At 46.5% G+C, this 14,488-nt stretch overlaps 1 protein-coding gene across 3 annotated transcripts; it reads left to right on the top strand.

Moving 5' to 3' along the window:
• Positions 1-244: 244 nt before the first annotated feature.
• On the top strand, positions 245-5,633 carry LOC128016344 (titin-like). 3 transcript variants are annotated; one of them, XM_052600844.1, is made up of 3 exons: positions 245-2,956; positions 3,587-4,222; positions 4,265-5,633. In XM_052600844.1, the coding sequence occupies exons 1-3, from the start codon at positions 713-715 to the stop codon at positions 4,931-4,933; spliced, it is 3,549 nt and encodes a 1,182-aa protein (XP_052456804.1). In that variant the 5' UTR covers positions 245-712; the 3' UTR covers positions 4,934-5,633. The 3 variants fall into 3 exon arrangements, with proteins under 3 accessions (XP_052456804.1, XP_052456791.1, XP_052456797.1); XM_052600831.1 differs by having other exon boundaries at positions 245-4,222; XM_052600837.1 differs by having other exon boundaries at positions 245-3,946.
• The last annotated feature ends 8,855 nt before the right edge of the window (positions 5,634-14,488 follow it).

The following is a 14,488-nucleotide window of genomic DNA, read 5'->3' on the forward strand; positions in this document are numbered from 1 at the left end:
AGTTCTTTTAATGAATCACTCACAGAAGTTACTTGTTTGAATCGGTCTGATGAATGCTGTACACAGAATCTGTCAAAACAGCTCCCGAATCAACAAACAGTGACTTATACTTAATGAACTTAATGCAACTTATCTTAACTTAATGCAAATTCCATATCAATGCATAACTACTCCAGTATAGTTGCTCTTTGTTGTTAACCAAAAGAGTATCTAAATTTTTTCTCATATTTCATAGCAGTGATCTGTCACAGTGTCTGGGTTGTTGTTCCCCGGGGTTCCACTAGATGTCCTCCTTCTCACGGTGCCTGTCCCAGATCACTTCCTGTTCCCTTATATGGTCACCTTCCTCCTTGTTACCTGATTGATTGTTCACCCCACCTGTCTCCTGTTTCCCAATTATCCTTCTGTGTATAAATACCCAGTCTGTCTTAGTCTATGTCACGGAGTCCTTGTCTGATGTCATTGTGTTTCAGGTCCATCAGTCTTGCTTTGTCTTACCCTATGTGTCTCATTCTCTCGTTCCACCAGACTTCCTCTACCTTCCATTCTTCCGAGTTCCCCGTTTCATCCGGTTCCCTTTTTGTTTGATTTGTCTCTCATGACTGTTTATTTTGTATTTACCCCTCTGTTTAAATAAAACCCTTACCTGCATTTGGATCTACCCTCTCGTTGTGTTTTTCCCCAATACCTATCGTGACAGAAGGACTCCGTCATGCCTAGATCCAGCGGTGTGGGATTTCGAATCGGTTCCCCAGCCACCATGGAGGAACGGAGGGGGAGATACCAGAACTTAATCACCCTTCATCAAGAGGGAAGTGAGGTGGGTGGCCTGGCGCAATTGTTTTGGACTATGGCAGTCGGGCTAGGTTACAATGATGCAGCACTAAAGGATTTATTTAATAATTGCCTGGATGATCCTTTACCTTCATGGGAGATGAAGGGGTTAGAGATACTGGACTTTTGGGGGTTTACCAATTACCTGCACCATCGTGCCCAGTGGAATGCAACAACCACACCAGAGTGTCCAGACAAGGCTGCCAGCTCAGCCCCACAGCACAAGATGGGCGCCAGCCCAACCCCACAGCACAGGATGGCCGCCAACCCAGCCCCACAACCCAAGATGGCCACCAGCCCAGCCCCACAGCCCAAGATGGCCGCCAACCTAGCGTCACAGCCCAAGATGGCCGCCAGCCCTGCACCACAGCACAAGATGGCCGACTCAACGCCACCGACTCCCCATCGTAGAGGGCGGAGGAGGAGACAGGCAGCTGCTGTTCCCGAGGCGGTGCCCGATGCTGTTCCCGAGGCGGTGCCCGAGGTTGTTCCCGAGGCGGTGCCCGATGCAGTTCCCGAGGCGGAGCCCGATGCAGTTCCCGAGGCGGTGCCCGATGCAGTTCCCGAGGCGGTGCCCGATGCTGTTTCCGAGGCGGTGCCCGATGCAGTTCCCGAGGCGGAGCCCGATGCAGTTCCCGAGGCGGTGCCCGATGCAGTTCCCGAGGCGAAGCCCGATGCAGTTCCCGAGGCGGTGCTCGATGCAGTTCCCGAGGCGGTGCTCGATGCAGTTCCCGAGGCGGTGCCCGATGCAGTTCCCGAGGCGGTGCCCGAGGCGGAGCCCGATGCTGTTCCCGAGGCGGAGTCCGATGCTGTTCCCGAGGCGGAGCCCGATGCAGTTCCCGAGGCGGTGCTCGATGCTGTTCCCGAGGCGGTGCCCGATGCTGTTTCCGAGGCGGTGCCCGATGCAGTTCCCGAGGCGGAGCCCGATGCAGTTCCCGAGGCGGAGCCCGATGCAGTTCCCGAGGCGGTGCCCGATGCTGTTTCCGAGGCGGTGCCCGATGCTGTTTCCGAGGCGGAGCCCGATGCTGTTTCCGAGGCGGAGCCCGATGCAGTTCCCGAGGCGGAGCCCGATGCAGTTCCCGAGGCGGAGCCCGATGCAGTTCCCGAGGCGGTGCCCGATGCAGTTCCCGAGGCGGTGCCCGATGCAGTTCCCGAGGCGGTGCCCGATGCAGTTCCCGAGGCGGTGCTCGATGCAGTTCCCGAGGCGGTGCCCGATGCAGTTCCCGAGGCGGTGCCCGAGGCGGAGCCCGATGCTGTTCCCGAGGCGGAGTCCGATGCTGTTCCCGAGGCGGAGCCCGATGCAGTTCCCGAGGCGGTGCCCGATGCTGTTTCCGAGGCGGAGCCCGATGCAGTTCCCGAGGCGGTGCTCGATGCAGTTCCCGAGGCGGTGCCCGATGCAGTTTCCGAGGCGGTGCCCGATGCAGTTCCCGAGGCGGTGCCCGATGCTGTTCCCGAGGCGGAGCCGGATGCTGTTCCCGAGGCGGAGTCCGATGCTGTTCCCGAGGCGGAGCCCGATGCAGTTCCCGAGGCGGTGCCCGATGCTGTTTCCGAGGCGGTGCCCGATGCAGTTCCCGAGGCGGTGCCCGATGCTGTTCCCGAGGCGGAGCCGGATGCTGTTCCCGAGGCGGAGCCGGATGCTGTTCCCGAGGCGGAGCCCGATGCAGTTCCCGAGGCGGTGCCCGAGGCTGTTCCCGAGGCCGAGGCCGATGCAGTTCCCGAGGCGGAGCCCGATGCAGTTCCCGAGGCGGTGCCCGATGCAGTTCCCGAGGCGGTGCCCGATACTGTTTCCGAGGCGGTGCCCGATGCAGTTCCCGAGGCGGTGCCCGATGCAGTTCCCGAGGCGAAGCCTGATGCAGTTCCCGATGCAGTTCCCGAGGCGGTGCCCGATGCTGTTTCCGAGGCGGTGCCCTATGCAGTTCCCGAGGCGGAGCCCGATGCAGTTCCCGAGGCGGTGCTCGATGCAGTTCCCGAGGCGGTGCTCGATGCAGTTCCCGAGGCGGTGCCCGATGCAGTTCCCGAGGCGGAGCCCGATGCTGTTCCCGAGGCGGAGCCCGATGCTGTTCCCGAGGCGGAGCCCGATGCAGTTCCCGAGGCGGTGCCCGATGCTGTTCCCGAGGCCGAGGTCGTTCCCGAGGCGGTGCCCGATGCAGTTCCCGAGGCGGAGCCCGATGCAGTTCCCGAGGCGGAGCCCGATGCTGTTCCCGAGGCGGAGCCCGATGCAGTTCCCGAGGCGGTGCCCGATGCTGTTTCCGAGGCGGAGCCCGATGCAGTTCCCGAGGCGGTGCTCGATGCAGTTCCCGAGGCGGTGCTCGATGCAGTTCCCGAGGCGGTGCCCGATGCAGTTCCCGAGGCGGAGCCCGATGCTGTTCCCGAGGCGGAGCCCGATGCTGTTCCCGAGGCGGAGCCCGATGCAGTTCCCGAGGCGGTGCCCGATGCTGTTCCCGAGGCCGATGCAGTTCCCGAGGCGGTGCCCGATGCAGTTCCCGAGGCGGAGCCCGATGCAGTTCCCGAGGCGGAGCCCGATGCTGTTCCCGAGGCGGTGCCCGATGCAGTTCCCGAGGCGGAGCCCGATGCAGTTCCCGAGGCGGTGCCCGATGCAGTTCCCGAGGCGGTGCCCGATGCAGTTCCCGAGGCGGTGCCCGATGCTGTTCCCGAGGCCGAGGTCGTTCCCGAGGCGGTGCCCGATGCAGTTCCCGAGGCGGAGCCCGATGCAGTTCCCGAGGCGGAGCCCGATGCTGTTCCCGAGGCGGAGCCCGATGCTGTTCCCGAGGCGGTGCCCGATGCAGTTCCCGAGGCGGTGCCCGATGCTGTTTCCGAGGCGGTGCCCGATGCAGTTCCCGAGGCGGAGCCCGATGCAGTTCCCGAGGCGGTGCCCGATGCAGTTCCCGAGGCGGTGCCCGATGCAGTTCCCGAGGCGGTGCTCGATGCAGTTCCCGAGGCGGTGCCCGATGCAGTTCCCGAGGCGGAGCCCGATGCAGTTCCCGAGGCGGTGCCCGATGCTGTTCCCGAGGCGGAGCCCGATGCTGTTCCCGAGGCGGAGCCCGATGCTGTTCCCGAGGCGGAGCCCGATGCAGTTCCCGAGGCGGTGCCCGATGCTGTTCCCGAGGCCGAGGTCGTTCCCGAGGCGGTGCCCGATGCAGTTCCCGAGGCGGTGCCCGATGCTGTTCCCGAGGCGGTGCCCGATGCTGTTCCCGAGGCGGTGCCCGATGCTGTTCCCGAGGCGGTGCCCGATGCAGTTCCCGAGGCGGTGCCCGATGCTGTTCCCGAGGCGGTGCCCGATGCTGTTCCCGAGGCCGAGGTCGTTCCCGAGGCGGAGCCCGATGCTGTTCCCGAGGCGGAGCCCGATGCAGTTCCCGAGGCGGTGCCCGATGCTGTTCCCGAGGCCGAGGTCGTTCCCGAGGCGGTGCCCGATGCTGTTCCCGAGGCCGAGGTCGTTCCCGAGGCGGTGCCCGATGCAGTTCCCGAGGCGGAGCCCGATGCAGTTCCCGAGGCGGAGCCCGATGCAGTTCCCGAGGCGGTGCCCGATGCTGTTCCCGAGGCGGAGCCCGATGCAGTTCCCGAGGCGGTGCCCGATGCTGTTCCCGAGGCGGTGCCCGATGCAGTTCCCGAGGCGGTGCCCGATGCTGTTTCCGAGGCGGTGCCCGATGCAGTTCCCGAGGCGGAGCCCGATGCAGTTCCCGAGGCGAAGCCCGATGCAGTTCCCGAGGCGGTGCTCGATGCAGTTCCCGAGGCGGAGCCCGATGCAGTTCCCGAGGCGGTGCTCGATGCAGTTCCCGAGGCGGTGTCCGTTACAGTTCCCGAGGCGGTGACCACAAGGCCGTGGTGGTCTTCGGCTCCGCCCTGGGAGACTCTGGCGGTGACCACGAGGACGTGGTGGTCATCCGCTCCGCCCTGGGGGACTCTGGCGGTGACCACGAGGACGTGGTGGTCGTCCGCTCCACCTTGGGGGACTCTGGTGATGACCATGAGGACGTGGTGGTCTTCTGCTCCGACCTGGTGGACGCCGGCCTCGACCACAGAGACGTGGTGGTCTTCCGCTCCGCCCTGGAGGGCTCTGGCCTTGACCACACGGCTGTGGTGGTCATCTGCTCCGTCCTAGTGGACGCCTCAACATGTCCTTCATGGACTTATGTTTTGTGTTTTTTGAGTTCTGTTTCTGTCTGTTCTCTTTAGTTTAGTCTGGCCCTCCGTCCCTCCCCCTGTACCTCCTCCGGTCCTCCTCCCTCCTGATCTCCCGGGTTTATGTATCATTTCTGGTGTTTGTCCCCCATGTGTTCCTTTTCTGGCCCTCCGTCCCTCCCCCTGAGCCTCCACCTGTCCGCCTCCCTCCTGGTCTCTGTGTCATGTTTTGTCTTTAAGCGTCTGGTAGCCGCTCCGTAGAGGGGGGGTACTGTCACAGTGTCTGGGTTGTTGTTCCCCGGGGTTCCACTAGATGTCCTCCTTCTCACGGTGCCTGTCCCAGATCACTTCCTGTTCCCTTATATGGTCACCTTCCTCCTTGTTACCTGATTGATTGTTCACCCCACCTGTCTCCTGTTTCCCAATTATCCTTCTGTGTATAAATACCCAGTCTGTCTTAGTCTATGTCACGGAGTCCTTGTCTGATGTCATTGTGTTTCAGGTCCATCAGTCTTGCTTTGTCTTACCCTATGTGTCTCATTCTCTCGTTCCACCAGACTTCCTCTACCTTCCATTCTTCCGAGTTCCCCGTTTCATCCGGTTCCCTTTTTGTTTGATTTGTCTCTCATGACTGTTTATTTTGTATTTACCCCTCTGTTTAAATAAAACCCTTACCTGCATTTGGATCTACCCTCTCGTTGTGTTTTTCCCCAATACCTATCGTGACATGATCAGTTCAGTAACATTGCAATGAATTTTATCTATTGATCTGGATCTACTACACTACAGTTCAAAACTCTTGGGTCATAAGATATCAAGAGCACTTTAAGTACTAGAATTATCATGACCTGGTGTATCACTGAGAGATGGAAAACCCTTCCTATCCACTGCCATTATCTGTACAATTTATCCATATATTAATGTTAGTAATAAACACACACACACACACACACGTGTTTGCTCTCTAAGGCTGCATTTCTAAAATTTAAATTTAAATTTAAAATTAAAAGTAAAACCGTAATATTGTGTTTTAATGCAATTTACTCCAGTAACATTTCTTATTATTATCAATGCTGAAAATAGTTGCTTTATTTTTTATTTTTGTGGAATTGGGATGCATTTTTTAATGTGACTTTTACTGACATAAAAATAGAATTCACTAACGCTTTTAATAGTTTGTTTATTTAATTCTTTTTAAGTATCCAGTCCTTGTATAGAACTTTTACACTTGATCATTTGTAAATTTGTTTAGCTTGTTTATTCTCAGATTCATTATATATTATTACCGTGTGGTTATATTGTACTGTATTATGTATAAAATACTTTATGTATTTTACATTTTGCTATAACAGTCCAATTCATTTCAGTCCCTCTGGGCATATTGGAAAGACTTAAAGAATATACTAATATTAAAGTATATTTTTGGTAATGTGACTGTAAACTATACACTTTTCTTGTTTTTTATGTGTTTTTACCTCAACAAGAACAACAGGACAAAGTTAAATGAACTTGTCTTTCATTTATTTATCTGCAAAATAAATAAAGCCTCTGCTGGCACAGATTGAGTGAAGCGTTTCCTTGCTTAGCTAGTTCATGCTCCACCTTTCTGACTCCTCCTTAAATGAATAATTCATTCCTTTTCTCTAGACTCTTTAGAATTTTCATTTCAAACAAAAGCTCGTGTTTTCCAAACTTTCTGATTTTTGGCAAACATGACTGATGCCTCTGCTAAATAGAAGTTTAGAAAGAGTTTTCTGGAGGATGAGCGGTTATTAAGTCCTAGATATCCCCCGAGTGTTTATTCAAGAGCTATGCCCCAGATATAGATGTGTGCTCAGACCTTATCGCTTCTCTCAATGAGCATGTCTGACAAAAGACAGATTAGGCAAGGGGTGCTTCAGGAATGTGTCTCGAGCCCTGCTGACTTTTTTTAGACTTGTGCTATCAGTTACCTCGAGTTTGGCCATCAACACAATTCAAAAGCTACAGATAAAATCCTAATATGACAGATTATAATATTTATTTTATGTTGATTTTGTGTGGACACACAATGCTAACAACAATATTCCTCAAATGTGACGTTGTTGACTACATCCAGGGGCGCCGCTATGGTTTCTGGGCCCCGTGAACAGCATGTAGAAATCATGTTCGGGCCCCCTCTCCCTCGTCAGGCCCTTGGAATCATCTTAACCCCCCCCCCCCCCCCCCCCCGGCTATAACATTGTCCAGCTGACCTACAAACACATATAAGTAAATAAAAACAGGTTGCTGTTGAGGTCGTTGTAAACATATACTATACACAAGTTATTTTATGAAACCAAAGCCATTTTCAAAGACTACAATGCATGAAAGTATGCAACAAGATTTACAATAAGACATGAATCATCATCTAAAATTTAAGGCTGTCAAAAATGGCGTGTTAACGATGTTAATTAGTTGTTTGTTGTTAATTACGTCAAATTTTTTAACGCATTTCATGAATCCGCAGTGTGACCAATTATTCAGGTCAGGAAAGTCTCGTCGATCTCTGAATTCTCAAGATAGTAAAAAACAGCGGCGAGCGCCGCAACGAAAACACTGAAGAAGCTTAAGGTTTTACCCCAGTTACTCTCAAATACATTCATGCCAAGCTCGATAAACAGAGACGACTTTGGTAGTTGATACGCTGGAGCTTCTTCCTGTTATAGCGTCCTGTGTTTCACACTGTGCATGCGCAGAACGCCTACATGCAATGCAGTGAAAATTACAGCTGTTTGGAAAAGCATATGCATTTTTACTTGGATTTACTGGCACTTGAAGCCTTCAGAACGTGAAAATATCGATCCTAAAGTATTGTGGCAGAGCAAATGAACACCTCCCAAAAACAAGAGTGCTCAGAGTGCTGCTTATGTGATGGTCGCACATGTTTGTGTTTCTGAGTTCATTCTTTCGAGTTTCTCTATGCATAATTTCATAGATATGTGGCTATATTTAACCACTGGTTCACCTAAAACTCTTACACTATCTGTAGTTAAATGGCATGGTTTGATATACTGCTCAGGTAAATTTGATCTAAGTAAATGTTAAACTTTTGAAATTCAGAAAAAAAGAACCACATATTGATGAGTCAATACATGAAAATTATGTATCTGTGTCCTGTTATTTATCTTTGGTATGCATTTCAGAAAAAAAAATGGTTAGGATTCAGGTGTAATTGCAAATAGTGATTAATCTTAATTAATCCACTGAAAATTCTGATTAATTTGATAAAAAATTGTAATCATTTGACAGCCCTACTAAAATTATTTGGCTTAAACGTTAGCCCATTAAAATGGTTGTTTAAAAAGTACTTCTTGTATATGCATCAGCATAATCTTGAGCATAGCTGTCTGTCTGCTCCATTATAATACAGAACAGATAACAGGGACTCTTCTCATGACCTTAGACCTTCTGGTGTCATAGCCAAGTGACTGATGTGAACACTTTTCCAGATCCCTCATAAATCATGCCACTTCTACAAAAAAAAAAAAAAAAAAAAACAGTTAAAAATGAAGGTTGAGTAAACAAAGCGATGATGGTGAAACTGTAAGTGTAACTAAAACCTTTTATAAATTTCAGTTTTCTTCTGAAGCCTGAATAATTCTCTGCCGCCCACAGTTGAACACAGTCTGAACTCTCATGTTGTCCCAGCTCTGTGTTGATTTGCCTTCTTTCATTCTTTGAAACATCTCGTATGAAACATAAGAGATGTTAAGCAAAATACTGTGTGGGAAAAGCCCACAAAAATGGATGGTGATTAGCACCGTTTTTGTATTTTTGAAACACATTTTATATTTTATTCCCAACTCCAAAATGAGCAAAAACAGCAATACAAGGTCGCAATCTGCAATTGTAAAAAGCTATTTCTACCTGATCTAACCTTTTTATTTTATTCTGTTTAGGTTGATTCAGAATGTATATTCCATCTCTTATGAAGTCACATGATAGATTTCTATGTGAAACATATCAAAATGTCTGAAGTCACTATTAATCGTTCTCTCTGCTAGAGCTTGTATGAAATTATTCGATCTGTAGATGGTATGACAGAGGTGCTGATAGTTAATACGGCTAAAACATGTACACAAAATGTTAGATACTCAACTCATCTGACTACTTTTGTGACATTTTATGCTACTTTTTAGATATATAAAACCACTTTACTTTCCCAGAAGCTCAGACATTCACCAACATTTTTGTGTGAAATGTTTTATACACTATATGACTCCGGGTTGCACATTATTTTACAGTGTTTACTTACAGTGTTTTTATCTAAGAAAGTTCTGGTAACACAAGGTAACTACATGGGGTAGGGTTAGGTTTAGGGGTAGGTTCAGGGTTAGTACCTAGTTATTACATAGTTATTGTAATTACTATAATTAGTACATAGTATGTACATGAGGAGCAGGACTGTAAAATAAAGTGCTACCTGACTCCGTACAATAATCAAATGATCAGTACTACAACACAAACGATTCTGAACTGGTTCTGCAGCCCATCATTACACACCCTGTGTCAGCATGTCAATCACAGTCACCGCAGACAATCAAGTTGGCCTTCTTTCCAAATTTTTTCTTCCTCTCTCTCCCTCTCTCTTTTGTTTTTGGTGCAAGTGCCCCAGTTAGGAAAACCGCGTACATCCCACTCAGTCAGAGGTTCGAGCTCCTGCTCCCTCCCACAGGGTATGTACCAATATGCACGGAGCACATTTTCACAGATGCCATCAGAGAACAAGCATATGAATTACCAGGCAGCCTGCCATCTTTGAGTTCAGACAGAATGCCATTAATACCAGATGAAGAGCCCAAACAACAGCAGCACAACAACATGAAAGCCCAAAACAACTGGGACCAGGTAAAGGTTTCATCATTTTATATATTAATGTCTTGATTAACAAAGACTCCCAACTCAACTCTCTCTCACACACATATTCTCTCGTTCTCACGCTCCCTTTCCCCCAAAAGTTGTGACACCATTGAAACTACCGGCACACTTGAGGGACTCCGTGAAAAAGGATCCTGTCAGCAAATCACGTTACGATTAATAAAATATCTGCCACTGTTGACCATGACTTATTCAAGAGCTATTATAAATTCATGCCTACAATTAAAGAAAACACAATCGTTTTAAAATTTATGGGCAATAAATATTAGGATTACCCAATTAAGTCACAATTAATACTAAGCAGGCTGATTAGCTGCAAATGAACACTCCAATTAAAAGAAGCACGTACTAATGGAATGAAAGGAGGAATTATACTGCCCATAGCATCGGGGCGCATGAAACGTGATGAGAATATGAGCTAGAACTGTAAAGGAATAATATATGGTGTCTTTGTGAACATTTTAAAATGTCTTTTTTAGTCTTTGTGCATTTGTTGATTAGGACAGACTACTGCTGCTATGTTCCTTGTAAGAATAATGCACAGTTTATTAACATAAACCATTTCTGATGGTAAAATAAAGTGTGACAAACTTAAATCTAATTCTCCCTATGGGTGCATCAAAAAAAAAAAAAAAGCTAGAAATCAAATAAAGAAAGAACATATTAAAATCTAGGATTTTAAGGTTTTCATCTTAAAAGATGATATGAACATTATTTTTCCCCCTTTTCTTCTTCTTTCTTTCTATTTTTCTTTCTTTCTTTCTTTCTTTAAGATATATTTTTATTATTATTATTATCATCATTATGCAAGGATGCATTAAATTGACCAAAAGTTTCAGTAAAGACATTTAGGTCAAATAAACACTGTTCTTTTAAATATTTTACTTCTCAGAGAATCCTGAAAAACAATGATTACATAATGAAAATAATAAGAAATGTTCAGTGAACATCAAATCAGCATATAAGAATGATTTCTGAAGGATCATGTGACACTAAAGACTGGAGTAATGGCTGCTGAAAATTCAGCTTTACGTCACAGGAATAATTACATTTTAAATAGCATATGAAAATAGAAAACAGTTATTTGAAATTGCAATAATATATGACAATATTACTGTTTTTACATAACTTTTTGATCAAATAAATGTAGTCTTGGTGCACATAAGAGACTTCTTTCAAAAACATTAAAAAAATCTTATACAGAGTAGAATTATTTTGAACAGTAGTGTGTGTGTGTGTGTGTGTGTGTGTGCATGATTTTGTGACATATCAGGACACAACTCTGTATAATGTCATGGGTATGACACAGGTATTACAAGGAGAGGGTGACTTATGAGGACATAACTCATGTCCCCATTTTTCAAAACGCTTATAAATCATACAGAATGAGTTTTTTTTTTTGGAGAAAGTAAAAATGCACAAAGTTTCCTGTGAGGGTTAGGGTTAGGTGTAGGGTTGGTGTAGGGCCATAGAATATACAGTTTGTACAGTATAAAAACCATTACGCCTATGGGATGTCCCCACTTTTCACAAAAACAAACATGAGTGAGTGTGTTTGTTTGTGTGTGTGTGTGTGTGTGCATGCATGTGTGCGTGTACATGATTAAAAATGTATATCTTGACTTAAAAAAAGGTTTAATAAATCAAAATGTAATGAAACATACATTAAAGCACTGCCGTCTGACAACATTTGTTTTGACAGGTAACAATGCACAAAATCTATCAGATGATTACATTAACACATATTTGATTTAATTAACATATTATATATATTTAGATATGAAGCCAACAAACCAATTAGTGCTTAGTAAATAAATTCCTATGATTGGGGCAGCCTAGATGTTGTGAGATATGTTCAATCAATGGGCATCAATGCAGAATGATGATTAACCTCCAGGTCTTAACACAATTTGATAAAGCAGCTGTAATGAGGAGGCTTTGGGACTCCTATATAAAACATCACCATTTCCCAGTGTGTTTTAATTATTTTCTGCTGTTTTATCAGAAACAAATATAGTTGCTGTATCAGCTTATTTAGGTGCCTGCTTGCAGTACTGAGAGCAGCCTTCCTGCACTTAGACCCTTTATTGATAATGGCCCATTTTACTAGACATAGACTTACAGGTTGCATAATGGACAGTGATGTAGTCAGCCGGGAACTTTATATGAGTTTGTTGTTCCAATCGACCTTCTTGAAGTCACGATGCCAGGGCACATAATGAAAAAGAATCCAAAATAGCTTCTATTTATGTATGGCTATGGTAAAGCAGACTTGAACCAAAGGCTTATGTGAGCTTTTATGTTAACATAAGCAATCACATTTTCCCCTGAGTCTGACCACCCACATTGTGATATTTCGGGCTTAGAAAGTTCAAGGGGATATTTGGCTCTCGATCCATCCGCCGTCCTGCACAACCCCTCCTGTATAGCTGTCAGTATCACATCTAAAGGAAAGGACTGGTGCTGTAGGTGAGTTTGTCAGATGCAAATATCGCTGCTGATCATTTGGGAGAAGGTTACGAGACGGTGGCAGGAGTTCTGTCAGGACGAGAGAAAGAAAACGACAAAGATCCAGGGAGAGACAGAAGGCAAACCTCAGGAGAGGATTTGTAATTCCTCCTGATGCTTCCCGAGCTTTCGGTGGAGTGTAGACAGTCAGGAAGGCTGTGCCTCACTGAGTGCTGGTGTTTCCTTTGGGGGACCCCTCCCGGGCGAGGGGGGAGGTGGAGAATTGCAATCCCACCCCGTCAAAGTGCTCTCTCTTAAACACTCACATACACACACGTACACACACACACACACACATACAGAAACTCTCCACAGGAGAAGCTAGAGACAGAATGCGCAGCCCCTTCACAGCAGCTTTGGTGCGTCGTGGCGTCCAAAAGGGATCCTGCAACACTTTGATAGTTGGTTAATTACTCATATGATACCACACAGATGTCTGGGGGGCTCTAGCCGAAAATTCGTCTCACTAACTCACTGACTGACTGACGGGATCCTGGGGAAGGCAGACATTTAAGGAGCGGTAGGTGAAAAATCAGGAGGCATTTATAATTCATTAGTGTAGCAGTTTACGTGCCGTTAAGGATCCCTTTAGCGTCTAGCTGATGCTAAACTGAGATGCTACTTGAAGGGCTGTCTACTAAATAGTTCCTTGTGTACCAGGTGGTGGCAGGGACTTTGAACAGGAAACATATCTCGGCTCAGAAGTGTTCCTTTGCTGTCAAGATAATGAAAGGGGGTCTCAAATTATTCCAAACAAGATGAGGGTTGATTAACTTTTCTCACTTGTGATTCTCGCGTATGAATAGGCTAAGCTTGCTATGGAATTTATTTGTTAATAACATATATATATATATATATATATATATATATATATATATATATATATATTTAGACAATTTAATGCTATTCTCAGAAACTCAGATTAAATTGATCAAATGTCAAAATTTGAAGCTCGGAGATAAAGGAAAATTTGGTAACACTATACAATAAAGTCCCATTGGTTAATGTCTGTTAACTAGTACATTTGTTACAGTATTTATTTATCTTTGTTAACATTAAACTGTTCATTGGTAGTTTATGTTAGCTTAGGCCCATTAAAAATACTAGCAGATACAACTTTTGATTTTAGTAATGTAGTAAATGTTGACATTAACATGAACTAATATTAATACATGCTTTATACGTTTTTTTTTTTTTTCATTGTTAGTTCATGTCGATTAATGCTAACAAGCATTACTGTTACCAAAAGAAATATCTGAATGATATAAAACCATGTAATTGTTATTAAGCAGTGGTCTTTGAATTTAATTATCCTAGAAAACTGCATATTGTGAAATTCATATTGTGACTTCGTTATTACGTTTGGGGAAACTGCCCTTATGAATGCCAAAATGCAAACCAACGCGGGAATGTGTGTTGAGGAAACAAACGGATGAAAGCTGTGCAACGGGCGCATTTTAAAAATTACAAAAACAAAAACCAAAACAAAACCCTTGATTCTGTGCCACTAACACCATGCCAGCACTGATGGGTACATGCCGGGAACGAGAGGAAAGGCAACGTCTCGTCCCTCTAGCGTGACAGTAACTCATACTGGCACTTTCCATCTGTGCTCCTCCACTAAATCCCTTTTGAAGTTGTCTTGAAGTTTTGCAGATCTAGTGTTATGCATTTAAGCAATTCTCTTTGATTTAGTTTTATTCTGAGGCCTGTGTCGTATGTCTTTTTATTTTGTGTGCCTGAGCTGCGACAAACTGAACTCCGATTTGCTTAACGACATGATGTGGTTTGATGTCCGTCCTGTTGTTTGTTATCCCACAGCTGTGCCAAACAGCCGTAATCAGGCTCTTATCACCTCATCTGGAAATCAAAGAGTGAACTGTGTTCTGCAATGGGCATTACGACACTACAATTGCTCTTGCTAATGGCCGTCCTGGCCACTGTTGGAATATGTCACATTAACGGAACAGAGGAAGTCCTTCAAAACTTTACTACCTCCAAAATCAATGTGCATCCCACCACCAGTAAAGCCCTGCTGGATAACAATACCAGAGTAAAGGGGCCTCCTTCCTGTAAGGAATCCACTTCCATCAAGCTCTATTTTAAGTATGTTAACACAATTATTTCC

Source organism: Carassius gibelio, chromosome A1, assembly GCF_023724105.1.
Source record: "Carassius gibelio isolate Cgi1373 ecotype wild population from Czech Republic chromosome A1, carGib1.2-hapl.c, whole genome shotgun sequence".
Lineage (NCBI taxonomy): Eukaryota > Metazoa > Chordata > Actinopteri > Cypriniformes > Cyprinidae > Carassius > Carassius gibelio.